The sequence below is a fragment of the Lipophrys pholis genome (genome assembly GCF_963383615.2).
Source record: "Lipophrys pholis genome assembly, chromosome: 1".
Classification (NCBI taxonomy): domain Eukaryota; kingdom Metazoa; phylum Chordata; class Actinopteri; order Blenniiformes; family Blenniidae; genus Lipophrys; species Lipophrys pholis.
The window spans coordinates 32,764,115-32,792,107 of NC_137635.1; the positions used below are offsets into that span (position 1 = coordinate 32,764,115).

At 40.6% G+C, this 27,993-nt stretch overlaps 1 protein-coding gene across 1 annotated transcript; it reads right to left on the minus strand.

The window, feature by feature from the left end:
* Nucleotides 1–561: 561 nt before the first annotated feature.
* Nucleotides 562–27,976, minus strand: kif1ab (kinesin family member 1Ab). Its single transcript, XM_080477675.1, has 47 exons — nucleotides 27,586–27,976; nucleotides 26,339–26,503; nucleotides 23,021–23,094; nucleotides 22,659–22,838; nucleotides 22,444–22,512; nucleotides 21,593–21,771; nucleotides 21,395–21,506; nucleotides 21,084–21,161; nucleotides 20,776–20,856; nucleotides 20,516–20,594; nucleotides 20,356–20,434; nucleotides 19,899–20,041; nucleotides 17,950–18,149; nucleotides 16,862–16,941; nucleotides 16,306–16,381; nucleotides 16,098–16,177; nucleotides 15,910–16,016; nucleotides 15,613–15,696; nucleotides 15,071–15,251; nucleotides 14,918–14,990; nucleotides 14,741–14,831; nucleotides 14,483–14,631; nucleotides 13,311–13,489; nucleotides 13,046–13,183; nucleotides 12,829–12,947; nucleotides 12,657–12,742; nucleotides 12,076–12,223; nucleotides 11,759–11,942; nucleotides 10,968–11,058; nucleotides 10,764–10,882; nucleotides 10,619–10,674; nucleotides 9,890–9,998; nucleotides 9,705–9,771; nucleotides 9,347–9,431; nucleotides 9,127–9,232; nucleotides 8,845–8,868; nucleotides 8,565–8,679; nucleotides 6,912–7,045; nucleotides 6,769–6,830; nucleotides 6,524–6,669; nucleotides 6,253–6,441; nucleotides 6,075–6,146; nucleotides 4,686–4,795; nucleotides 4,032–4,151; nucleotides 3,557–3,749; nucleotides 3,349–3,467; nucleotides 562–2,190 (listed from the first exon to the last, which is right to left on the minus strand). Exons 2-47 carry the CDS (start codon nucleotides 26,445–26,447, stop codon nucleotides 2,124–2,126), a joined length of 5,142 nt encoding a protein of 1,713 aa, XP_080333801.1. The 5' UTR covers nucleotides 26,448–26,503; nucleotides 27,586–27,976; the 3' UTR covers nucleotides 562–2,123.
* Between the last annotated feature and the right edge of the window lie 17 nt (nucleotides 27,977–27,993).

Genomic DNA, 27,993 nt, shown 5'->3' on the forward strand with positions numbered 1-27,993 from the left:
ACGAAAGCTAAGACAGAGATTGCCTTTAAAGGCAACATTTACAGTCGACGGGAATGAGATACACGCTGCACCGCATCCCTACAGGCGATACCAACATACTACAGAGGGTTTCTGATAATATTCACTCTCCATAACATTGATATAGATCAATAAAATGTTAATGAAAAAGTTTCATAGCGTTTTTCTATCACTCCACATGGAAGCCTATTCTGGGACGAATGTTTAATGTGAAAGACGACGATAGAGGAGGGGGAGAAGAAAACGGGGGGGGGGGGGGGGGGGGGGGGGGGTGAAAGGGAGGCACTATCTGGTGCGTGGACAAAACTGTTGTCCACTCAAAGCAACTGCCCTCAACAGATTTCAGGTCCATGGTCAAATACAACTTTGTCCTTTCCATTTAGCTACAAGAGGAGTCTTGAAACGTATTTACTGTAGTGACTCTGCTGGCCCGTAACAGACAGAACAAGTGCTGATTTCATCTGGTTTGTTTTCCAAGAAAAAGTACAATCACACACAGTACAGTTGTCCTCCCGCTTTGTCATACAAAATATTCTAAGTCAATTAAGATGTAATTGATTTCTCTTTCGGAGTGAAGATCTTTTACAGCTTTTTTTTTTTTTTTTTGCCAAGAGTAGGAAGAGAAGTTACAGAAACTCACAGCACAAGTCCTCGAATAAAGAGTGAATTAAGTGTGTCGATTGACATCATCAGTTCCTTTAAGTCAAAATTGAAGCTTGTACCACATGTCCACATGTTAAAGAACTCCAAACTACAAGAACTTCCAAAGACTAAAAATTCCCACATTATACTGTGTTGTTCTTCATCACGCTTGACCCTCTACAAATCTGCCTATTCGGTCTCTGGTTTTCCAAAACATGACAGTGAAGCCAGACACTCATAAACACTCTGTCACGTCTCAACTAACCCTCGGCAAAAAAGACTATTAATTAGAATTAATTTAACATACTGTTGAAGTACTAGTTAGAAATCCCTGTTTTCATTCTCATCCCAACACAACTGCACAGTGATCAGTGATTGAATCAATCAAAATAACAACAAAAAAAAAACAGTGCTTTGGTTAAAACAAGTGAGTGAATGATAATAAACATCAACTCAATAAAGACAATAAAGTGCCATGCAACAAAACTGTCAACGGTCCTGTCACAAAAAAAAAAAAATGTCAGTGCAGAAAATGTACAACAACAACAACATGTCCTTAAATATGAAGGATTATGTAAAAAAAAACAAAAAAAAAACTAAGAAGCACATTAAAAAAAAAAAAAAAAAGCAGAGGCTTAAGTTTTCACTCCTGATCGTGGAATTATTTATTTTAAATTTTTTTTACCTTAAACTAAATGATGAACTCAGTTTTCATGTCACCAGAGAAAATGAATCAAACACGACGACGACGACAGCTTACCCTTCAGTCCTAACAAGTTCCTCCTCATGCTACTTTGACTTTCAAAATGATGAGCAACAGCAATTCGCTATGTGAAACCTCCGCGGTGAAACAAATACTCTATGCTGTGTAGAGCACCAAGCCGGTCCAAACTGAGGTCATGTGCAGTGGACGTACGACGGATGCATGTGGAGCTGGCGCCACCTCTACCCTTAACGCGCCTCTACGTGGAGAAGCTTGATGCTGTTAATGGTCGGTGATACATACGTCTGGTTTACAGCTGGGACTTATTGTCAGCAATAATAAATGTCGGGACCGGCCACTTCCGGTCTTTTTTTTTTGTTTGTTTTTATGTTTTTTTACAGGATACTTGGTAGCCTTATGGGTGACAACTTTCTACATGTACATGAAAACTAATGGGAGCAAGTCTCAGTGCCCAGCAGAGGTAAGTTAACTGACTTTACGGATGGTTAGTGTGTCAGGAGGGAGAGCGTCATGCAGGGTTTGAGGTCGGTCACTGCGAAAACCAGCAGGAGGGACGGCTGTTAAGATGAGTGGTGGAGTGATTTTGGGGGGACTGGGTTGGTCATCACATAGAGGGGTATTTAAACGTATAAGTTTCTTATACGGTGTTTGTTCATCAGAAGCCGAGCTTTTAGATTTGTGTTGTTGTTGTTGTTGTTGTTTTTGTTGTTGTTGTTTCTCCACCAGGCGGGTTCACGTCTCACATCCTCTGAGCAGATGGGACCGACTGCATCGACTGGATCGACTTTCTCCTGGAGAGCTTCGACCTGACAGGAGGAGATCGCATTTTAAATAAGCATATTTATAAGCCCGAGTGGAATGTTGCATGCGTTACTTCAATGCTACTAAGTTTGTAAAATCTCTTTTTTAAATTGGAATGTTATACTGATTCCAGAAAGAAAAACTTGTTTGGGAGAGAAGCACCTGCAGATATGTACATTGAAATGTCACACCCACAATATATAAAAACAATGTTTTATTTAATTGTGTTTTCTTGAGTGAGAATTCTTTTTTAATTCACATTTTACAAAATAAAAGAAGAAAATTTTTGTTTAATATTTCACTGCTATGCAACTAAATGCTTAACAATCATGAAAAATGGTGTATTTCAACCCAAGATTGAAAGTGCTACTATAAAAAGCCAAGCGATGCTAATACCAACGAGTTTTGGATCATTTGCAAGATTATAAACAGAGTTAAAGACATCAGGTAATGATCATATGATGTGTTATTAATGTTATTTGTTATATCATCTCACAAAAAATGTTTAATTAACAAATTGTAAGCAGGCAATTGATTATATTTCTTATGAAACAATTTTGGAAAAGCTGTAACCAAGAAGCAAGTAATAATAACTATTGATATTTACTATATCCGTTATTGGTGATGTTGACTGCATGGAATCAGCAAGTAACAAATTCCAGGTACAAAATGTCGTTAAAGTGAATTCTCTTTAATTGAATATCGTGACGACTCACGTGTAGCAGTTCCTCAAATTATTACTATTATTACTTTTTTTACATCTCTGCTCATGTGAACATTGAATATTTTAACCAAATAGCATGGTTAATTAAATTATACAAAACATTTTTTTTTTAATAATTTGGACTATTTATTCAATGTCATTTAATAAATATAAAAAAACAGAATACATTTTTTTTTTAAATTACAAAATACAGAATTAATATAATAAATATTTTCAATAATGTGAGTGAAAAGGAAGAAAACATAAAATTATAATCTCAGGTTGGATTTGTAAAATAACTCTTTTAATACCAAAGACTGACCACCAATAACTGGATGTAATATGACGTTCTCTCAAATAGAAAACTTTCACTGGGATCTAAATTTCAAGGAATTTCAGGAAGAAGATGTAGTATGATATAGATCTATTATGACATTTTAGTAAATTGCCCACCGCTCACCTGATGGTGCCGGCTAACAGAGGGTTGAAAGCATACAGCCAGTCATGCATCTCTTTGTCGTTGGTGGCCTGCAGCAGGATCCCACGATGCTCGGTGCACACAGCGAAGGTGTTGGGAGTCTGAAGAACACAGGAAGCCCCCCGAGGTTAATGAAGCTCATCCAGGACCAGCAGTGTCACGTTTCTGGATATTTTCAGCAAAGTCATACCCGCAGTAATGTCTGCTTGTCCTCGCTGTATTCCACCTTAGCAGACGACAGGTTGATGACGGCCCTCTCCACGCTGTCCCTCTCGCTGCGGTACAGGTAGACGTAGGGCCGGCGCACCACCACGTAACGCTTCACCCAGCCGCTGGTGTGCGGCTCCAGGAAGTGCAAGTAGCCTTTCTTTGACACGATAGGACTGTAAATGAGCGAACAAACACTCATGTTACAGAGGTTCAAAGAGATTTGTGAAAGATCCTGCAGCAGATCGTAGTTTAGATGGACAGTGAAAAAGACAGATCATCACTGAAAATGATCAATACATTGCAACAATTGACTAACTAGGTAATAACATGGAATCTATAATACATGACATTTATGATCTGGGTAATTTTGCAACAGCTCTGGAGGGACGTCATAAAAACAACAACAACAAAGTCAGCATTTTCCTCAGAATGAAGTGTGACGCGTATCGTCTGACCTAACGCGGATTTCCTGTATGTCTGGAACAAAGGTGCATCCTCTGAGAGCTTTCTTTCTGTCCACAGGGCTGTACGGGTCCAGGTCTGGTGTGGATGCTCCAGAACTCAGATCAGCGTGTCTGCACGACATGACAACACATGAAATGATGAGGCTGCACTTAACAAGAATTACAATAACAAAAACAGATTTAAAAAAAATCCCAAATTTAGTTTAACAAATAAAATAAAATAAAATAAAATAAAATAAAATTGTATATGTTGGCTACCCTATTCATGAAAAAGAACATTGAAATTGAAAGTAATTTACATTTTCAAAAACAAACAACAATGCCTTTTGATGAAATATTTCTTTTAAAAAGTCATTTAAGATAGATTGCTGTCATCACTTGATTTAAACTAATACAAAATGTTTCTGGGCGTTCTCTTTGTAAAGTACACAGTACAATGAGTAAAAACCATTTCACTAAATTAGGTTAAAATCCAATTAGGAATGTACAATGCACAATGCCTGATTTCCTATGAAGTCATAAACACAGACATTGAAATTTTTACGTCAATTCTTTTATCATTTGATTATGAACTTCCTTGGCATTATGCATATGTATTTGATAAGTGCTGCAAAATGCTGTGAGTAAAAGAAACAGTTCAGTCACCTCATATCAAAATGTCCCTCTACCAGTGAGGGGCAGGTCGAGGAGGGGGTGAGCGTGCTCAGTCCAGAGGAGGATGTGTCTCTCATTAGCGATGCAGATATCTCCGAAAGCTAAAACACGCACACGCACATGCACACACGCAGAAACAGGAACAACAAGGACACACAGGACGGAAAGGACAAGAACATATCGAGACAAAACAACCAGCGAACAATTAAGCAGGGACGACACAGACATGCGTTCACAAAAACAACTCCATCAGAAACTTTGGCAACTTCTCCTTCAATGTATTGCAGAACCACCACTGTAATGTAAATCCTCAACATGTCTAAGAGCCCCTCGCTGGTTAGTACGTTAAGGAGGACATGCAGGACGGTTAGTATGGGACAGGGGGCTTGGCAGTCTCTGCAGACGAGGGAAAGTGAGAGATGAGCTCAAGGGAGGATCGAGGCAAAACTATCATGAAGTAGGGCTGTCGAAAGTATTCAAACAAGCATTAATGATACCACATTTAATACATTCTAAACAATAACATTCTTTTAGCTGCAAAAACTACCATTGTTGGACGTGGTTGACAAATTGTGGCTGTTATTTGTCTTTTTTGAATTTTTTCTAACATCATTAAATATAGGTTAGGTTGTTTATTAATAAGCAAACAAGTATTCTTCTAAATGTTCAATTTAAACTTTATACTTATGTGGTATCATGACAACCCTGTTTTAAGGTTCAGCTTGTCAGGTTGTTCATGGATTTGGGAAAACAGAGTTAATCAGGAGACCTGGATCGAAATTGTCTTTTGTAAAGTTGTACTAGCAAAAATAAGAAATCTAAGAAAAATCATGATAAAAGAAAATTAAGAAGGGGTCAACCTAATATTTGTTTGAATAGAATCTACATTTTGTTGGAGCTGGAAGTCTAATTTAAGACACATTAAAATGATAAAATAGCACAAATGTAAAAGGCGTGAGAGTTGCAGGTATAAGAAGACCCAGTATGCAGTTCATAGTAAAAAAAAAAAAAACCCTCTAAGTCCAACATATCAATTTATGGATCCCAACAGTCCATAATATATCTTCATGTAAAAAAACATTGGGAAAGCCGTCATTAAAGAAAAATCGCTCTGATTTACCTTATGAACTGAAACGTTTTTTTGTTTTTATTGACTAATAATAACTATAATATTCGACCCAGGTCTGCTTGGGTGGCTATTAAGACGGAATGCATACATGGTTGGGGAAAGAAAAGAAGCAAAAGAAAGAAATGATCTTAATTGATCAAATGAAAGCATGATGAGCATACTAAAGTTCAGGGGATCGGGGCTTTAAGACTGTAAACATTAGGTTGAGAAGGATTAACGGGCCGGGTTTCAGGGCCTAGGCAGGGGCTCACCTTGCTCTCACTGGCACTGCTGCTCACCTGGCTGTACTCCCTGTTGAAGGTGTGCATCAGCAGACGCAGACACTAAAAAGACCAAAGTGAAAAAGTGTTTATTGCTCTGATTGCATTTTTAATTTTTTTTGTAATTTGTCTTTAAAACGGAGCAGAAATGAGGTGATGGAGCGCTCACCTTGGCAGCCAGCTCCCTCTGCCTCTGGTTGGGGCTGCCGGGGGCCGGGCTGCTGCTGGGACTGTGGCTGAGGACAGGACTCTTTGCAAAGTCGCTGATGTCACCGCTCTTGTAGAGCGCATCCTGTCCTGCCTGCAGGGTGGCCTCCAGCTTCTCCCTGAGCAGCAGGTAGTGTCGTGTCTTCTCCACCTTTTAAAAGCACAGTTCACATCGGTGACGTCAAAGTCCAAGAAGAGCAGGCGCTCCTCTGGTTTGAGGCTGGTGCGCTCACCTCCTGCAGTAGGCTGAGTTTCTCCAGCTCCCACTGGTGGTCGAGGATGAGGCTGTCACTGCGAGGCCTCCAACCGGCCAGGTTCTCCTCTCCCCTGACGTACGCCACCGAGGTGTCCAGCACGCGCCTGCGACGGCGCTGCATGCCTGAGGACAAGGACACAAAGCATCCAGCTTTAAGTAAGTGAAAAGTTATTTTAATGATGTTGTTTTCTTTTTGCTATTGATGTTCTGCTTCTTCGTCACCTGGACTTCCGTTATCAGCCACGTGGCAGAGGGTGATCTCATAGACTCCTGTGACGCGGTTGCTGAGAAAGACAACATAAAGACGATTAATCTAAGTATTGAGGCTGTACGTAATATGCACAGTTCAGAAGGAACGGGTGTACCTCTCGGAGGGCCGGAGGCAGCCGGTGCTGAAGAGGTTTCTGATGGAGCGTGAAGCCGGCAGCTTCGCATCGCGGGAGTAAAACACCATGCAGAAATCTTTGGTAATGACTGTTGGCTGAGTACAGTTCTCCATCTAGTCAAAAAACACAGAACAATAATAACCACTTTTATAGAAGTTACACGATATTTGAATAATTCAGAGTTAAATAAAAATATGTATATAAATCAATTGATCAAAGTCTGCAATGGACAGATTTGGAGAAACACTTGTATCCCTGACATTAAAAAAGGAAAAAAAAAACAAATACTGCAGAAAAACAAACTACAATAGCCTTTGATTGTACATCAAAGTCTGAAAAACAAAAGTCTCTCTTTCTTCATAAATACGCTGACTGCATATCACGACTGCCTGTGGCACTGATTAATTACTTTATTTAGTGACTGTTTGTTCCGAACTAACAATGATCAGTACTTGACAGTCAAAGAAAACATGATAGAATTATTGTGTTAAACATTGAGATCCATGTTACTTTTGTAGGTTTTGGATAAATTACTACAAGTGATGAAAATGTAGGATTCAGTTTGTGTTGTGAGTGCACCTGATTCATTTAAAAAACACAAATATGAGCATCAACATATTGGTTGCTATACACTGTACACATTTATTAGAAGTATCTGTATGTCTACTTTAAAATTTAAAAGTAGGGACAATTCATGTTGTCTTTGTGAATAACACACTGTATTGTGATGCAGTACAACGCAGTAGTTTTCAGGTTGGAAACAACATTTTACAGATATTCACATAAATTTCCTCATATTTAGAAACATTTCAGAGGCGTTTTAAATGAATGGTGTTGTTTTTTTCTTATAAACATGTTGTTGTATTTAAAGCAATGCCCTTTAAAAGGTTAAATAACGGCTTAAAAATGAGCAACATTGTTTTCACTCTGTGACAGACTGCGACAAACTTGTGACTCATTCGGAGTATTTTATGAAACCGGAGTGACTTCAGCCTCGGGTTATCATGCAGAACTTTGCTGACATTTTACTCCTACGGGACTGAAAATGAAGGAAGACTGAGCTCTCCTCGTCTCCACCGATGTTGAATGATTTTCCCCTTCGGTATCTTCATTTGAATACATTTTAAAAGCTCAATGGGCAAAGTTAAACTCATCAGATTAGCCATGATACGCAGATCTTTCTTCACTATGGAACATTTTCAGTGAGAGTTATAGCGAACAAATGACAGAATGCAGACTCAATATGAAAACTGTAAAGATCTTTCAAATTGAACGCATCTTACTAGCACGAGGAAGGTTCTTTTTTTAAATTTCCTATGGATCCCAACAGCCGACAACAATATTATCATCCAGTCTGATATTCGCAAATTTTTTAAATCCACTGCAATGGAAGTGACAGCCACTTCATAATTTGTCTATTTGTAAGAATAACAGCATCATATGTAAAAACTAAAGCCGTCAAGATACAATGATCGTTGCATTATATCCTGCTTCTTTTTTATGGGCTGGAAGCAGCAGTCACTTAAGTGTGATGTGGTGATGTCGCTTTGTTTGATCGTCCTAAACAGCGGTACGATCATTCAGTATGTACCACCTGATACATGTTTGGGCCGGTGTGTTATTTTCCGTTACCTCCAGGTAAGCAGAGAGGGTGATGTAAATCTTCTCCCCATAGGGAGTGACTCTGTTGAGGAGCAGAGAGTTGTGCATGGAGCTGTCCCACGCCGCCTCGAATCGGTAGAAAGTCCTGCGTTAAAAAAAAAAAAAAGAAATCTATAAAAACGCCTCACTGGTTTATACAGTTTGGAGCTACGATCCAGTGATCTTATCAAACACTTGTAAGCGAACAAGCACTTTGTTATCAGAAACAATAATTTAGAAGAGATAAAAATGAAAATGATTTTTGTTATACCTATGATCAACTCCCAAGGAGACGCTGCCATTAAAAAAAATAAAGAATAAAGAGAAACAGACACGAATTAGAAACTTTTAACTGCAGCTGTTAAAAGTTTTAACTCAGCCAACAAAAGTGATGAAGCGATGTTAGAAAACACTAGAAAGCATCGAATCAACCTGTGAGCTACATGTATTACATATATAAAAAATATGGATGTGTACAAAATTAGTATATAAAGACAGTGAGGAAAAAAAACTCATAAAAAACAATGTAAACAACAATCTGTGAAATTCCTACTTGTCATCATGTTTAGGCCAGAAGTACCCAGAAGACAGGATGTTGAGGGAAAGGATGTTGGGATCTATGATGGTCTCATCTGCTTCAGGAGTGTTTCGGATACGACCTGAGGTAAAAAAAAAAGTCAAATCGAGTCAAGATTCTAATTCAAACAACTATTTCAATTTTATTTTCCTGTGCCATTAAATAATAACTAGTTTGACCCACTGATGTGACTCACCAATCACCAACTCTTTCACCTCCTTCCACTCAATGTCACTTCCTGTTTCGTGAGCAATGGTGACTGTGATTCTCCTCTGAATGCCCTGTGAGTCACAAAGAACCGGGAGGTCCAACAACAAGATTTCAGTCTGAGTTCAACCTTTATAAATGTGATGGCTTCATTTACAGGATCCCAAACGGCCATTAAAACCATTTATGTGTATGCAAATTATTATAAACTATTATCTTATCCATTGTTATTTTATTGAAGGTTTTAAGGTTTGTATCTATTATTCATCTATATCCCATGCTTTTAATTTTATTCTTATTTTTGTTATAAAATGGAAACACGCGGGCAAGTTAAACTGTGGTCGGACCTGATGCAAGAGGAATGTCCCATGACACGGCATCCCGCCTCGGTGGTCCACAACCGCTGGGATGTAACTGGAGACAGAAACACAGTCAGCACATTATATCTCAACGCTCAGATCAACTTCATGTGTGTGTTTTTTTTTTGTTTTTAAATGGCGTGCAAGTGACCAGGCAAGCAGACGGGACTCACTCTCCGTTGGCCTCCAGCTCACAGATCTCAAAGAAGACCATGAGGTCGTACTTGGCGTGGCACGGTCCAGCGGTGGTGCGAGTCAGGGTGCTGAGCTTTGTGGCCGGCACTGTGAGGACGAAGAAGGGGCAGATTAACGACATTAGGAACACTATGCTTCAATCATCGAGGTTCAAAATATTTTAACTGGATTACATTTGATAACAAAGTTCTTTGTGATATTAAGTATTACACAGCATTTGTTCCAATTTTTTCTTTTACTTACACAGAGTAAGCTGCAGTTCTAATTGCTCAAACTGCCTTTTTCATGATAAAGACATGCACTCCTTTAGTTTTGAATTTTGTCTACAAAAATGCAATACATTTAATATTGAATTTCAATATTTAATAACATTATATACACTATCAATTTAGTTTGTTTGCATAGTTTTGTATTGTTTGGACTGTCTTATTATAGCTTTTGTACTTTTTTTTTAATCTAATTTTTGACAGTGCTGCACAAATAAATAAGATGAATACAATAAAAATTGTGCATCAAAGCAATGAAAATCATTGGTAACATTTCAGCAAAATTATAGATATCACTACAGAAATAAATCAATTTGATACATGTCAGGATCTAAGAGCATGAAAGAAAATAGGAAACCTTTTACCCGCAAAATCTACAAATATCTTAAATTAAATAAACAGTTTTATATACTTTGTCACTCATTCAGCCTCAAATCTAACCTGGTTTGGATAACGGCATGACTCGGGGGAATTGTCTCCTGGAGGGTCTCAGAGGGCTGAAAGAAACCAAACAGCACACTGTCATTCAGAGAAAAACTAGTCAATGATAAATATTAACAAGCAAGAGAAATATACCCGTCCCAACCTGATTAAATCTTTGCAGAGTGGAGGGAAAGGCTGTTTCTGATAGTGTCCAAACACCTCAAAGACGATGGGTTGAGTCTTAATGTACTCCGTGAAGGATTTGGTCACTTCCACCGTGATCTGTTTAGGACCAGACGGAGCCAGAATCAGCGAACAGCACGAGCAGCACAACCACTGAGCAGGAGAACAGTATTAGGTTGCCTACGTTTTGCACGTGATAGAAACCCAGCGGAGGTCCTCTGCCGGTGTTCTTCAGGGGCTCCGTGGAGAACGCTTCGTCATGACGGTGGATGAAGCTGAAATCGAGAAGTCATCACATAATTTCGAGGTTTTTCTGTGCATTTTCTACATTTCTGTCCTCTAAAGTCATTTTTTATCAACAGTCATTCAAACTACAAACATTCACAAGCAGGGAACATTTTAAAAAAACACATCTTGGTAAATTAGAACGTCGCTTAGTGTCACAAGATGTGTCCTTAAACTGCAACAATACAGTATAATATTATTATACTTCGTATTTAAAAAGAACATTTGAGGCGCCTGTCATTATATATTTCTATAAAGTACAAATCATCAGCTAAGAGTCGGTCAAACCAAAACCTTCAATAAGAATTAGAAGACACACTTTCAATAATGTTTGGAAAAAAATCACAGTAAAATCAAAACAGGCTGGATTGTAAAGTCCAGAATATTATATCAACACAGTTGATCCAAGGAATCACCCCATAACAACATGTCTTTATACATGTGAGACACATGAATTTTGGGGATATAGATTGACACTATAAGTACAGACTTCCAACGAAGATATTGAGCTTTTTAGCTTACTTACAATGAAAAACATTGTTTTAACGATGAAGTTGCATTATAACAAACTCCGTTGGATTGATGTTTTGATAGTGATAAAGACACTAACAGAGACAAACAGAATACATTTAATAAATAATCACATCCAGTCATCTTCATCGTTTACAGGCTTTCTGTGCTCGTACTCACTTGAACTGGCAGAAGATGTCGGCGTACTCTGCCGAGATGCTGGAGGCCTGCAGGACGGTGACTCTGAAGGTGAACGTGCTGCCGATCTTCAGGTGGGACAGAGCTTTTTCAGGAGACAGATCCAGAGGAAGATCCAAACCCAGACCTAAACTTTTCACGGGGCTGTGAGGAGCCTCCTGCAAGGCTACATAGGGCAAACAAAAAACAAAACATTACTGACATTTCTTTTCAACAAATACATGTCTGAGAAGGAGAATATTGTAAATCAGTAAGAGTGAAACGCGGTCAAGTTTCTGCTGCCATTGGGCTCTGCGTACCTGTATAGTCACCGCTACAGGTGTTGTTGTTGACTTCGTCGGCAGAAATTCCAATCTCTGCGTTTTGCCCTTCCCCCTCCACAATCCGCAGCTCCTCCAGGGACGTGTTGGAGTGCGACAAAACACCAGGACACGACTCGGTCTGAAACTGAAGAAGAACCGAGGAACAGCATGAGCACTGGGTGGATTAAGTTGGAAGTGAGAATATGTATTAACAGGGTGATGGCCCAGGAGATTAGGAAAAATTGGACGGCCTCACGAGGAGTTTTTCATTTAGCTGTGAATTTTATTATATTCTTTTAATAACTTTGCTGTGAACATTTATATTGTTGTTCTTTTATTAGTTTGTTTGTAATTGCTTAGCCATGTTGCTATGTGATCTTTATTTTTTACCAGGGCGTGAGCACAGTGCTTTGAATTTCTTGAGGATTTTCTATCAAAGCACATCAGTCCAGAAATTCAAAATCTAGTTACGTAACCAATGACTGATGTTTCTTTTAATCTCTGGGTTTGTTGGTTTAAATGTAGGCCTTTCTATGCATTTATTCAGACAGTTGAAAACGCAGAATAATGATCAGTACCTTTTCAAACTGCTTGTCCTCAAAGGAGATCTTGGCTGTGCCGGACTGCCTCACACCAGAGCCGTAATCTGGGGCCTCCTCGTCAGCTAAACAAGAAGGGAAGCAGAAGACGGGATGAAGCTCCAGCTGAAGGTAAAGATTCAGAAAAACTCCACAAAATGCATGTTCATACCTGAGATGGCCTGTACAGCCACTCGGAGGAAACCTTTCACTTCTCCTTTTTCGCTGACAATGGCCACGCGGTGTACCAGGGGCACCGGATACAGCAGGTTACTGAGGTACACAAACGCCCTGCAGAGAAAACGGAGAGAAGTGGGCTGTTGTTGACTTTTTTTTTCTCGTGCCGATAAGTAGGGATCTTAAACAATTCATCAACGGCATCAACTCACCTGCCGACGAGGCGGAACCAGGGGAAGCGGTCGTAGAAGGGGTCGCCTCCGGTCAGGGCGTGGTCACAGTCCTCCACCGCGCTGCTGGGAAGCTCCGCCGCTCGGTCGTACATCTCTCTCATCAAGTCCAGCCTCTGCCTGCAACAATCAGAAAAGAATAATTCTATAATATGTCTGAACATAGCGGGAAATAAGGAATCAAATTCAATCAGATATCACCTCAACTGTGAAACGAACTTAAACATTAAGCATCCACGCTTCATACCTGAGTTTCTCCAGAGTCCAGTAATGTGTGGCTCCATTCTTTTGATCCTGAACCTCGACGGCGACTATGGTCCGAGGGAAAGGTCTCCTCTCTCGCTCTTTGGCCACACTGGGGGGCAGCAGGTCCGGAGGCAGCGGAGAGTACAGTGTGTCCGTCAGCAGAACGAACTGAAACTGCACCTGTGGGAACAACGGCGCGTTTATATGCTCTGTATGACTGTGCATCGTTAATTGTTGTTAAAATACTCCCAACAGCAGCAGAGTCGTTTCGCATGCAAAAGTGAAGTCACGGCAAGTTACACAGATTAAAATCAGGTGAGAGAAACACCTGCAGCCATGAGACATCAGAGGGAGTTCATAAGTGCAATATACAGCACCATAGATATTTGAACGCTTTATTAATGTAAGGCAAAATATAGCTTGGAGAAATGTTTGCACTGAAAAAGCTGGAAAATACTTAATATTCATACTTTTTACTGACTAAAAAAAAACATATCTCACTTATAAATGAAGCCAAACTTTCACTCTGATTTCAAATTCGTATTGACTGGTGCACAAATAATATAAGGATCATATAAATGATAACACCAGCAATAATTCAGCACAATTAGGTTTTTCCACAGTAAAATTTTGCTTCGTGTTTCCCTTAATTTAGCATGAAAAGTAATCAAGTCGTGCATTTTGTAACAGCTTGCTGTGTTGGCCCCAGCTGAATAGTCTGTCTTTACTTTAAATAAATATCTTTTACCCCCTCCTCATAAAAGAAAATGGATCCAGCTTTAGAGCATTGTGTTTGCTGCCAGTTGGAAAAGGGGACCAACTGGATGTTAAAAGCCTCAAAGATCTTTATCATGATCACATTTATCTTTGTAGTCTTGATCATTTGTGTTCAAACTTGAACTTACCAGGTTGAAATAGCTTTTTGCACTTGCAAATCAGTCATGTTACATGTAGGCATTTTAATATCTTTCCAACACTCCCCATTGTAATGTTCCCTGTTCTACAAGGCAGTAGAGAAGCGTCCTACAATACACCATCAAAATAACTGACAAAACTAATTCATCACTTCCAATGATATCTGTAATCTATCAAACATCATATATTATAAAAAAGAATCAAAATAAAGGACACCACAGCTGCATCCTTGCTCTGTATCTCACGGTAATATCTAACCTTCTTCTTCAGCTCCACACTGATGGCGTTGGCCTCTTTGAGGAAGATGGCGTTGCCCCACAGCAGATCTCTGAGGGACGTGAACTGGTAGAAACGCCACTTTCTGAAAGCCCACAGCGCCAGCTCCGTCTCGCGCTTCGTCCACGGCACTGGAGTCCAGAAATGTGAAGGCGTGAATGCGTTTTTCAGCAAATAAAAGCCCGACAGAGAAAGACGATAGCTGTATATGCAGGGAGCAGCTAAAAGTAGTGGTCTCACCTTCTTCTTCAGGCTCCTCCTCTTCCTCGGGTGACTCGAGATACCGGGAGTCTACTTGTTTCTGAAGAGCCTCCAGTTTGCTCTCGTAGTCCTGAAAAGGAGCAAATTAGCAGGGTGAGAGTTACTTTGTGTGAAACATCAATACCTGGATCTTCTAATAATAAAGTTTTCACTCACCAGCCTCTGCTGTTCCAGGAGGTTACTGGCTTCTTCTCTTTCTTTACGATATTGATCCTCAAGCTCCTGAAGCCTGAAATATTTAAGTCAGCGAATTATATTTTTATGCCATTTCAATAAGGATTTTATTAGACGGCGCGGCACTACGCCCACCTCTGCTCCATCTCCTGCTTCATGTCGATGCCTTGTTTCTCCAGCAGCTCCCTCTGAGCGAAGGCCCAGTCGACAGGCTCCACTGGCGTCTCGGCGCACGGCGTCCTCTCGCGCTCGAGACGCGCCTGCTCCGGGTCATTGAAGCGGAAAACGTGACTCTTGCCCATGATGATACGATTACCTTAAAAAAAGATAAAAAAAATAAATAAATAGATGTCAGAGAGAACCTGCAGAGAAGTGAAAACACATGCTCCTGTATGAGAAATGAGATTATAGATTGCACCAGTGATGGAATGAATACATACATCTAATCCAGTCGCAATGTTAAAGTCTTACCAGTAACTGTGGTTCAACAAGATGAATACATTTTCCCATCGATTTGTTTTTTAGAATATGTGCCAAAGGACATTTTTCCAAGAAAAAAAGAACTATATACACATGCACGTATATGTATACTTATACTTATAGGCATTATGGATTTAAATATCCAGGAGTAAGCAGCTTATTTTAGAAATATTTTTAACGCGATGACTTTGACTCACCAGACCGCAGAACGATGGGAGAGGTCACTCGCTTCCCGTTGACGTATGTTTCGGCTCCTTCACACGGTTCAAGGACAACGCATCCTGGTAAAAAAAAAAAAAGATGCTTGCATTAGTTTCAAGGTTTCCCGTGGTTCGATAATAAGCATATAGCTGCATTATTAAGTTATCTGGACGACGACGCTCTCTAATCAGGACGCTAAAAACAGATATATAAATAAGTGACATTGAGATGAAGCAAGGAAACAGCGGGGATAAACTGAGGCGATGTTTATTTCAAGGTGAGCGAGCCTTCACCTTCTCCCTGAGGGCCCGTGGTGCTGCTGAACGTGCAGTGTTCATCTTTGATAAAGTGGCCACTGAGAACAATGTCTTGACGTGTCTTGGCATTTTCTCGACCGACCCTGAAAGAAGACAAGAGACGTTCAAATGCCTGCAAATCCCCCAATGTGTCACAGTGAGAGCGTGAAAGCGCCAACGCTTACTTGGTGGTGCCGTCTTTGATGTAATACAGCAGACACTCGGACATCAGCGGGTCCTCGTTGAGGTTCACCAGATGAGGCGTCTGAGAGAGAAATCATACATGCTTTAGCTTGCTTGAGCATTTATTTTTTTTTTTTTGTAGATTCTTCGGTCAATAAGAAGAACCTTAATGAACTAAGTGAAGTGTTCGGGTGGATAACTGGACCTTACCTTTTTGGGGGAGAAGACACCCACGGTGCCGCCATCTTCTCTCATAGCCACGCCCATTTCTGCCAGCAGGGCCTCTCTACAGGGAGCAGTCATACAGTTTGAGATTCATAACACATTATCACACACAGCAAGAAAGAAAAGAAAAAGAGGTACTGTCAGATGTTTAGTGAGACCTTATAGTTCACACAAACTGCAGAGAGGGTGGAGGTTGTGTAAAGTGAATTAATAGACATAAAGACGTCATGTATGATGAATACATTTAATCTTGATAACTGACAGATGAAATAACAAAAAAAAAAAAGAGTGCATGCTCTGAAATATTGCATTCAGGACTTAAGAGTATTAAACAAATTCCATTAAAGATGTCTTGGTGTGAAACTGACTATCCAGCCTCAGCGTGGTGTTATAGAACATTTAAAAAGCTAAAGACCAATATGTGAAGATCCATTAAATTGTGCAGCCGTTTGAACCAATCTGGTATATTTATTTTTAGAAGCTTAAAGAGAGGCATGATGAATTCTGACGCCTGAGCTCAGCATGACCACGGTGGACAAACCTCTCCATGCGGATGGCCTCGGTACGACGCAGCTTCTCCTCCCATGTCTCGTTGAGCTCTGCAATGATTTTCTCAGTTTCCTGTTTATGGAGTTAGAACCAAGATTTTAAAAGGGGCCAAACTTATTACATACATTTACATTTACATTACAATACTTTCCTCCAAACTGTTTGTAAATGTAATTGTTCATTGATAGTTCATATATATGACTGCATAGTCATTGATTCCAAGGACAAGACTGAAAACCAGAGATAACAGCACTTTCTGTTTGTTTTCCTTTTGTCATGGTGCCATTTTTTTTGTTGTTTTTATATTTGCGTCACGTAATGTTTTCGATATCCTTCTTTTCTGTATGGCTCCTGTCTTCAGCTCAGTGTCTTTCCATTGTCATTATGTCCAGGATGTTTGATCAAATTGGACTTCTGATGGTTTTTTGGGGGTTATTTTGTGAAAAGCCTTTTTGTTTGTTTCGTTTTTAGCTGAATCTGTGTTTTGGTCCTCCATCCACGCAGTGTATGGGAGTATACTTGTCTTTATGGTGATGGACTGGTGACCTGTACAGGATATATCCTGCCTTTGCCCATAGTCAGCTGGGATCCGGGCTATGCTACAGTGCTTGGTGGCACCATTTTAAAAGGTGCTTTTAATATTATGCTATCATCATTGCTTGAAATATTCCTTAAGTGTCCTTGTGACTGATGCCATTTTGAAAGTGCTTTAATTGAGAGATGGCAAATAAAGCATTTTGAAGCAACCTTCAATGTGGATGTTTTAACTCACTTTTACTCACTTTGATGCTAAAACTGCTTCACTAGCAGTTAGTTATCTTTCACTGCTGTGCACTTTTGAGTCTGCTGCTCTTACTCAAACTGTGCAAGCCATACTGAACAAATAAGATACAGAAAATATCTTTATTGAAACACTAGAGTTGATGTTTTCTTTCTAATCCAAACCCTTTTCTGAGGTCACGCCATGGGTTACAATGGATCCTCTGAAAGCGTTTGACACACAGGCCATACGTTTGACGCTCTTGCTTTGAGTTTTCATGTCTGGACAAAAGTCGACCTTTACATCTTGAGCGTTCTCACCTTGAGCCTTTCGATCGCCTCCTCACTAGCGGGGCTGAAAATGCGGTCGTGGAGGTTGCTGATGGAGGCGGCGCGGCTCGACAGGGTCGAGAGCGTCGGGGAAGGACTCATCCCCGTCATGGCATGGGTCACTGCGGAGAGATCACCCCTTTGATTGACAGCCTGGCGATTATTCACAAAGTTTTTGTAATCGCACAGGTCTGCCAGAGAGAGAGGCGTCGCGTGGAAGAAAGCGAGGATGGAAAGAAGAGAGGAAGGAAGGAAGGAAGGAAGGACAGAAGGTAGGAGCAGACGCAAGGATGTTTAAGGAGAGACGTCAGGGATTGAGAAAGAAAACACGGAGGAGCACAGATTAAAAAAGGGAAAAGAAACAGGGGAACACCGGGGAGGAGTACAAACAAAAGAAGAGAAAGCTCAAACAATGTGTAAAAGAAGCAGAGACACTTTGATTTACCAAAGCCATCGCAGAAAGTGAGAAAAAGAGCAACTTAAACTGACTGAGCATAAAATGTTAGATCGCCTACAAGCTGAGGATCAGTCTGCCTCTGAAAGCCTTTGGTCACTCTGATGTTTAACTACATACAAAGGCACCCAACAAGCAAAGCACGGTTATGAGAGAAGAAACAAAAAAAAAAAAAAAAAGCCAAGTCACAAGAATGGGTATCGATCGTATCCAGCCTGCAAGTGTGTTTCTCCTCCTGCCAGGCTCGTGGTAATGTGTTGAAACCCTTAAGCACGGCCTTCACTGTGTGTCTGCAGGCAGGCCTCCAAGCACCCGGCTTCAAATTATAGGAGCGCCACACACAGAGAACCAGGATGCAAAGAAAGCAATCTAAAATGGCGTCCGCCAAATAAATCCCCTTCTTTTGTTCTTATTTTAAGAGCAAATTATGCAACGAAACAAATGCAAAAATCACTGTGGGGCTTTTGGTGAACTGAAGTGTTTAAGGTCAATTAATCATGTCACCATGGATAATTCAAACTCACAAAAGGGAAGGAGGCCATTTTGCTGAATCTTTTGGGTGGGAAAAAGATTATGAAACGTAAGTTCACGTAATTAGTTTGTCTGAATTCACATTGAGTCTCGTGGGATTGTTAGTTTGGTCTCTGGTGTGGTGGAAGAAAACAAAGGGTGGCGCATGATTGATTTTCTATTAGTTGCAAAGCGCAGGCTCGCAAGAGTTATACACACATTTCAAACCAGCGATGACTGGGCCGGTGCAGCGATATGCTGATGGACAGAGGAAGAGAAGAGAACGCGTGTGAGAGCCGACTCCTCTGTCTTCAGCGGACAGAGAGATAAAAACCTGCACCAAAAGCTCTCAGGTTTACCGGGATGCAGCAATCTTTGAGCTGATTTCCATTGGCCTACATGTTTTTGTGATCGCTTAGAATGCAAATCGTGTCTCCTGTGTCTCCCCATGAATATTTGTGAGGGAGTTGCTGGCACTGAAGTTGTATCTTCTGGCTTAGTAATGAGCTAAAGATTCGTGGAAGTCTGGGTTAGTTTTAGTTAGCAAAGCTTCTGGCTTCTAAGCACAAACTCACTCAGGTTTAATCCCGTTCATTCAGTCATTAAAGCTTGAGCACATTTGCATATCTTGTTCAGCTTTTTTTTGTTATATTCATGCTATGACCGACTGATAAATGACATGACTGGTTTACGCACGCGCACAAAGACAGAGCATCTCAATCGGGTAAAAATTTCAAGAAAATAAAGTACATTTTCGCAAATGTTCTATTCATTTTAATGATTACAGCTGTGGCATCGCCATATCATTATACTCTTCATGTTTTGGACTAAACCATGCATTTTATGTTGGCGTCACAGCGATGACATCGTAATCTAATAGCAGCCATAATGTATAAGAGTTATTAATAGAAAAGTCAGAAATGTTCAACTGTGCACGGGACCCTGTATGTGCCTGCGAGCGTGTGCTGGGACTCACTCTCTATGATGTCTCCCAGGCCCTGAGAGTACAGCAAGTCTTTGAGGCGGGCCACTTCCTCTTTCAGCTCACGGACCAGCCGGTTGTTGGGATCCTCGTTGATCACGGCATTGCAGCGGATCTGTTTGGCGCGGTCAGCATATCTGGAAAGAGGGACCAAGATGAAGTCAAGAAGCCATTAAACAATAAAATGTGATGTTTTTCTGTCAGCTGCTGCCTATTATTCAAGCACCTTATCATTTTAAGCTTTAAATTCTATATCGCATCTATTATATCTTCTATTTTTAACCTGTTTGGGTTTTGTTTTTTTGTACGAGTAAAGCAAATTCAAGTAATTTCATTTAATTATTCTTTGTAAAAAAAAAAAAAAAAAAAAAGCACTTTAGTGTCACCCTCATGCTTTATGTTGAGTCCATTTGTAAACTCCAAGTATGTCATTTGATCATCTTTTCCTCACCGCAGAGTACTGAGGGTTTCGTCGTAGTTGATGTCTGCGGGGCTGAGAGCAGCCACCATCGCTGTACGAGAGTTTCCTCCTAAAGATACACAGTATTAATTAATTACCAACAAAACAATCTTAATATTTAACAAAGTATTTTTCCCTCATGTTTGCATACCCAAGTTCTCTCTGAGTAGCCACGTCAGGACTGAATCTCTGTAGGGAATGAAACTCTCCACCTTCTTCTTTTTCTTGTTCTGCACACAAAATGATACCAATTTATTGTATTTTTCTAACCCTGGAAAACTTGGAATATGTAATGAAAGCTGCTGCAAATGTAAACTAACCTTGTTAGGAGCTGAGTCCTGAAGGAAAAAAGAAAAAAATATATTATTTGCGAAACATAAAACAGGAATGTCTACTCAGCGTTTTCAAAACATGTAAGAATCCTACCTGTTCTGCAAGAGCAGAAATGACTTTTCCCAGTGTGGTCAAAGATTTGTTGATGTTTGCTCCTTCCTGCAAATATTAGAACATTGTTAGTATTATAGTATATGCAGCAGCAGCAACAACAACAACAACAACAACAATAAATCAAGCTCAAACTACTCCAGGAAGGCAAAAATAATTGACCTGGGTTTGGTTCAGGCAGCACAGCGTGACCCTCAGAGACTTTTACATGGCTAGATGGTTGCATGGATGGATAGTTGGATGTACAAACGCCTGAAACTAACCAATCATCTCACCTTCAGTCTTGTTCCTTTAGCTCCGGTTGAGTCGGCTCTCTCACTTCCAGCCAAGTCCACCAGACTGATCTTGCTGACCTGTGATGATCACAAAAAATGCTGCATATTAAAAGCTTGTTGACGTTAATGGAAAAGCCTCTGCATCCACCGCAGCCACATCTGAAGCCACACCGATAGGTGTGGTCATCGGTCAATAAAACAGCATGTTCATCAGAAAATAGACGGCTTCCTGTCGGGTCATAAAATGCTTTCGGCCTTTTGGTGTCTCATCGTATTGATCCGGTTTGTACAGCTGAACGATGAGTCCGAACCTTTTCTGAAGTGTTGTCAGACCCCATGTCGTGTTTCTTCTGAGTGAAGATGATGTTGAAGACAGCGTGCGAGCGGCTGCTGGTCTCGTTCATGTTGGTGGCAGCCACAGTCCTGGAGAACGGACACAAATCGTCATGAATGTGATCCGTTAATTGAATCACGGCTTGTGCATGAGACTCAGCTGCTCAGGTCGTTACCTGGCCTTGTTTCCAGAATCCATCAGGTCCTGGATGTCATTGTAGGAGGTGACGGCCAGTTTGGACAGATCCTCCACATACGGTCCCATCAGAGGGTGCTCTCGGACACGCAGGTTGCCTTTGTTTTTTGGGTTAAGCAGATCACGCACACGTTCACAGTAGATCTCCATGTAGCTCACCTGTGACGAGGAGAAAAGGAAGTCAAAAAAACTGTTTCATCACTTATTGATAGGTTACGTCCAGGTCGTGCTCAGCTGTTGCAGGAGCAACAAAAGCTCAACTATCCATAGAGGATATTTATTTCATCCATAAAACAAACTATTATATGTACTGCCTGCTTCTTCTTTTGGAAGTATTTTAGCCTGTAGTGGTATCACTTTAGGTCTTGTAGCTTAAACAGAACATAGGAGCTACAATTTAACATCGATAATCCAAAAATGACATAAACATTTCAGATTAAACTGAAATAAAAAAGAAAAAGAAATGAGGCAGAACAGGCAGAGCAAAATTGTCCTTTACACCATAATTGGTTTATATTCAAATAATAATAATAATAACAATAATGGTAATAATAATATATGTATGAAAGGGTGACATGATAAATACAAAGTCACCTAATAATTGATTATTGACTTTAAAAATGTCAATGGTTTCATGAAACCATTTCATCATGTTAAAGACATAAAATCTACATTGGATACAAAATGTAAGTTGGTTTCACATTTGTTATCATTGCCAAAAATAAAATAGCAGTAATTTTCCCATTGTATTTTCCACAGACTGGGCATTAAATGGTCAATATGAACATGCAGTGCTACACAAAATACAAAAAAAAAATCCATGTTGCTCACCTCCACAGAGTAAGACATACTGTTGTCATTATTGCAGCCATTAAATTTGGTGAAAAGGTCTTCACACAGCTGCAAAACAAGGAGGATATTGTCATTTTGTGTGAAAAATGCAACCAACGATGTCAGTCAATCAGGAGAAGTCAAATGCACATAAAGACTTTAGTTTCTTTTTGGGGAATATTGAGGGAAAACTATGTTTTAATGGGTTGTATTACCAGAGGTATGATTCCTTGCTGGTCTTTTTCCTGCCTCCCCATCATTGTGTAGCTTTTGCCTGCTCCCGTCTGGCCGTAGGCGAATATACAAACGTTGTAGCCTTCAAAGGCATGAAGCAGCATCTCCTCTCCGATGTCCTTGTAGACCTGCATCTGGGACGCATAGTTGATGTCCTCAGGCTGCAAACAGTCGCAGTATAAATAAAGAGATATAAATAAAGAGAGAGAAGTAGCGTCAGTGCGTTGCATGAAAACATAGAAACCAGGGTGCTGGAGGCAAGAAAATGCCATCAAACAGTCACTTATACAGTGCAACCCTATTAATAGTACATTTATTTAATCACCCTGAGACTGGAACTCACCGTGGTGTGTGACCAGTAGGAAAAGTCAAAGTTGAAGCTCTTGTTTTCTTTTGGCTGTTTGGGATTCAGGATTGCTGAAAAGACAGAATTGCGTCAGTCGAATGCATCAAAAGCTGCATCTCCCCTCTGCCGTGTACATCTTTTCATTTTGGTCATCAGTTTCACAAAATCTGCACAATATGATGACAGGCTCTATTAAGTGTTTCTATTCTATTATAATTTATTCTTGATATTAACATTCATAGAAATACGTTTTTCAAAAAAACTAGTTCCTCAGTCTCGGCCTCAAAAAGCTTCACGGGTCAATTATCAACCTTTTAAGAAAAGAGACAATTCAGACAAATATACCACAAACTCTCCGTATTTTGAAAATCAATTAAATGTTATTTGTACACAAGTTATCGCAAATAAAAAATAACACTGTGATCACAAGGCAAAACAAGTAGAAACAAGAAAACTAACTATATCAGAAGAATTGAAAATAACTTTAAGAATTTAATTTGAGAAAAATAAATCAAATATTAGTTGATTGGAAGAATAAAATAGCAGATGTCAATGTTAATAAAAAAAAAAAATCTAAACTTAGAGATAGAATCCAAGCTGACGAGGCAGGTTTAAAGATTTTGTTTAAATGATTTCAGTTTTGTGCTTCAACATCCACGGGTGGTTCTGAATTCAGCTCACAGGTTTTGCTATATGTTTCATATTAATATTAGTGTGTAGAAATCCAAATGAAAACCTTTTGTATTATTGTCTTTAATCACCAATTTATATTTTTCTTATAATTATATTGGTTTTTACCAAAAAACGTTACCCAGTAATCCAGTGACACAATATTCAGAAGTTAAAGATGTAATGCATGTGATGGCTGTTATCCACATTTGTGCATTATTATTTCAAGGATATTCATAACTGTATGATATAAAATTGTCAGACAAATATATCAGCGATCTATTATTGTTATTTGGGGCAATGTTGTCATTTTTTAGATACTTTAATTGTCTTATAGCAGCTGATTAATAGCAAAATAAGACTTCTGCAAGCTGAGCAGGTGGATGAGTTGAAACAACCAAATAACATTGAAATTTAATTGTAATTTATTGAAACCAAACGAACACAGAAACTCAAATCTTGTTGTCAAATACACCTTCAAATCAGCATCTTTGTGCAGTATTTTGTTAATTCTTTAGAAAGTATCCCTCCCAAACTCCCCCAGCTCCAACTTCAAATAAATAACGGCTGAATGCATTTAACAGCAGCACTGCCGTAGACACACCCACCACCAACTGACGACACCAGCCACCACCTGGCATACATACATGGGTGGCACCTCCTTAAAATATCCACTTCTGCCACTAATGAACCGATGAAGTAGATCCAGAGCAAGTCTGCATGCGCAGGTAGAGGTGGGTCACATCATAGTCTGTATAGCATGTACTATCCAGAGTTTTCCCTTACAACACCTGAACTACCATGTTTGATCATGGCTGAATGAACACAGAAAGGCAAAGCAACTAAAGCGACGCAGGATAAGGAGTCAAGAGCAGCTTTATAGGACAATGCTGGGTTTAGCCAGTTTAAGGCTACTTGGCGGAACATAATGATACAGCTCTCTGGACCTCACAATGTTTACAGAACGCTTACAGGGTGCATTTTATACTTTGAGTGGTCTCCACACACCCCACATGACCCCCCACACTCACACCAATAAAGACGGCTGCCATAAACACTAGTTTTAGCAATCGAGGGTCTGGTCTCCAAGACATACACAGGGCAAGATGGGGGATCGAACTACCTACCTAACAACTGCCATTCAACCCTTAATGTGCAACGAGCAGAGGCAGTGTTCCAGTGTTCCCGTGAAATGAGCATCCTGCCTGAAATGAAAACACTGAGATGACAGTGAAATCTCACGTCCATAACCGGTGGCGCTGACAAGCTGAAGTAACCAAATCCACACATTTTGTCTCTAATGAGGTCATTAAAAACACAGACAGGCCCAACGGCCTGACACAAACCCACTCCCTCCTTCACGGGCAATCAGCTGACCTTCGGTCTGGGCTCGACCAAAACAACGAGGCCTTTATGGGGACGCGCAGCTCGTATGATTACAGACGAGAGCTTGCGGTCGTGGCGACATCCTACGCAGGCCTGACTGGAGCTTTTGTTTCTTTCTCGATCTGCCAGGATGCCTCTCTACCCACTGTTGTGCTGCTGCGGGGCAAAAGCTGCCCACAAGACAAATGGGTGAGGTGAAATGCTAAACTTAGCTCCATGTAGGTCACGGACAGATGATCAAAACAGCAGGACAGCAACGTAAGAGGGGATCATAAATCAGATTTGAAACATTTAGACATCACCTGAGTTAACTTTGATCCGATGTGACAAAAATACATATCTCCTATCTAATATTCATTCAAAGAATGTGGTGGGGTTGAAGTGAGCAGGCTGGAAAAATCACCTGGCTGAGTGTGTTTTATGAGTTTTTTAAGGCTATCGGCAAAGAAATCAAAGTAATTATTCATGTATACACAGGAAGAGATGTAACATTATCCAAAATTCACAATTAATAGTTGATAGGACCTGAATGTGATCATAAGTCTGCATGTGGCAGTCAGTGCTTCGCTGAAAATGTCTTCCAGTACAGTAGTCATCCAGTTAATTGGCATTTACTTGGCGCAAAACCATTAAGGGAGGATTATAGATTGTTATTGTTTTTTTAATAAAGCAGCAGTTTTATTACCTTCATAATTCTATGTCCTGCTTTGTTCATACAAACATGTAGTTTTGCTTTCATTTTCTTGTTTCAGTCTTCTTAAGTCAACTCAAAGAATTTAATGTTATATTCAGTGGTTATGCATCGCTCTAAATTCAATGAGCGCAATAAATGCATAAATGCAATGAATAAGATGATGTCTAATTTGCCAACTGAAGCATTTTCAAACTTAAGAAGACGTTCTTGGAGCAATAATTGTCTGATATGATTTTTACTGCAAAAAAAGTTAAATTATCTTCAGACTTATGATGACTTCTTTCTGAATAATTCACTGAATAATCTTTTTTGAAGTGTGTGCGCTTCAGGTTTGAGTGACACAGCACTGTGTTGACTTTTAGAATGGTACTGTGAGAAAGAAAACTCTAAAGTACAAAAAGCCTATTAGATTAGAAGTGCAAAATATGGATTGTACCTTTTCTTTTACATCAACGCTGGAACGTTTGAATTACAGGCACATAATCCGACGTTTAGATTGCAAGCAACATTATATGCCCATCGACCTCCCACAGACAGATTTCACTTCCAGCTGAGTTCGTACTCACTCGTGGTGTTTCCCGACATCTGAATGATGCACTTGCTGTCTTTCCCGATCTCCCTGGAGTTGAAGGGTCGCACCCTCACGGCCACCTTCACCGAAGCCCCCGCCATCATGCAGGTAGGTGAACGAGTGAACGGGAAGAGCTTTGGGTCCAGATACCGATGCTCACCTGCACAGGTGGATGATGCAAACAAATAGATAAATGAAAGTACAGGTGAAGTTAATGAGGAAAGGTATGTTTACCACACCTCTAGATCTATAGATATGAAGTACACCTGGAATGTTTACGCTTATTGTCCATCAAATAGTGAGGGATCGGCCTGCTTAGCAACAAACAACAGAGACTAATGTGACACATCCTTCATTTTCAAATCCTGAGTCAGTGAGTTATTCTTCAGGCAGACACGCACTGCTACAACACGCTAACTCAATAGCTATGCCATCATTTGGCAGGAAAACCATCAGCGTCCGTGTTATTCAGTAAAATGGCTGCTTAGTCTTTGGCCAGCATCCCTCCATGGCACCAGGCCCTGTGGTGAAACAGCATCTCCTCACTGCTTCCAGAGATGATACAACACAATTTTGGTCATTTCTGGTGTCTTCACTCTATTTTTACAAATACCCTCACTAAAAACTATTTAATTTGAGGGAAACAGAAAGGTGTTATTCATTTATTTTATTTTTTTTCAGTTGGTACTGAACACATTTTGACTCATTTTTGAAAGCTTCAAAACAACGACGCGCATTTCCATCCTCTCACTCTGAGCAGGGCATAGAAAAAAAACAACAACCTGCAAACCATCAAAATCGCTCCAAGCCAACGCCTTTATTGGAAAGGTCGAAATCGTAAGAGGTTGTCTGCGATCAAAGCTGCGAACAAACCGTGTAAATATTGCCTCCTCCATCTTGATCTGCCTGCCGCACCTCAAAGCCAGGCCGCGTAAACACAGCCACCAAATTCATCCAACGATGCGTCAGAAAGGAGGTCAGCACACCTCAAACAGCTAGAAAATGGCACATTTGTATATTGCATTTTAAGAGTGCGTCTGAATTAAGCCTGGGTGAAGCTGTGACTGATGTGAGGAGTGTTGACAGCGGCGGAATCAGACACCAAACATCCTGACGCAGCGTCTCTTAACAAAGGCCTCCAAATCACCGATACGCACACATCCAGCCGTCACCGAGGTGTGACACCCATCCGCGTCGATACCGTGCCGTGAAGGAAACACGCATTAAGAGGCCATTTCTCACCTCGACGGCCGCAGAGCGTGACTCCCCGTGCCCATTCAGAGCGGCGCGGCGATCCTCCGGTGCGTCCTCGTTGAGTCTCCTCAAGCTGCGCGTATTTTCCTCTGTTCTTTTTTGTTTACGGGTGAACCTACAGCATCATTTCCCCGAGCGCATCCATACATGGGGAAAAGGGAAGAGAGGGAGAGAGTGTGTGCCTCAGCTTCAGCAGCAGGAGCGGCGCTGGGTGGGCTGGGAGCCTGAAACACAGCGGTACGTCAGAGAGACGCGAGTGGGAGACGGAGGGAGGAGGAGGGAGGGAGGAGCGCGCGGATAAACAAGCGGATGGGTGCGGGATGCTTCAGGCCCTCTCTCAGACAGCCTGGATAGGGGGAAAATGGCGGCGCAGTTGTGCCAGGGATGCTGGGAGGC

Excerpts from the sequence above, each read along its gene's own strand:
- kif1ab (XM_080477675.1), bottom strand. The coding sequence starts at position 26,447 with ATGATGGCGGGGGCTTCGGTGAAGGTGGCCGTGAGGGTGCGACCCTTC. Across the intron at positions 20,595-20,775 it reads AACAGGTAGGATTCTTACAT|AACAAGAAAAAGAAGAAGGT; the intron begins GTTTTGAAAACG and ends TTTTGTGTGCAG. Across the intron at positions 10,675-10,763 it reads CTCTGCAAAGATTTAATCAG|CCCTCTGAGACCCTCCAGGA; the intron begins GTTGGGACGGGT and ends GGTTTCTTTCAG.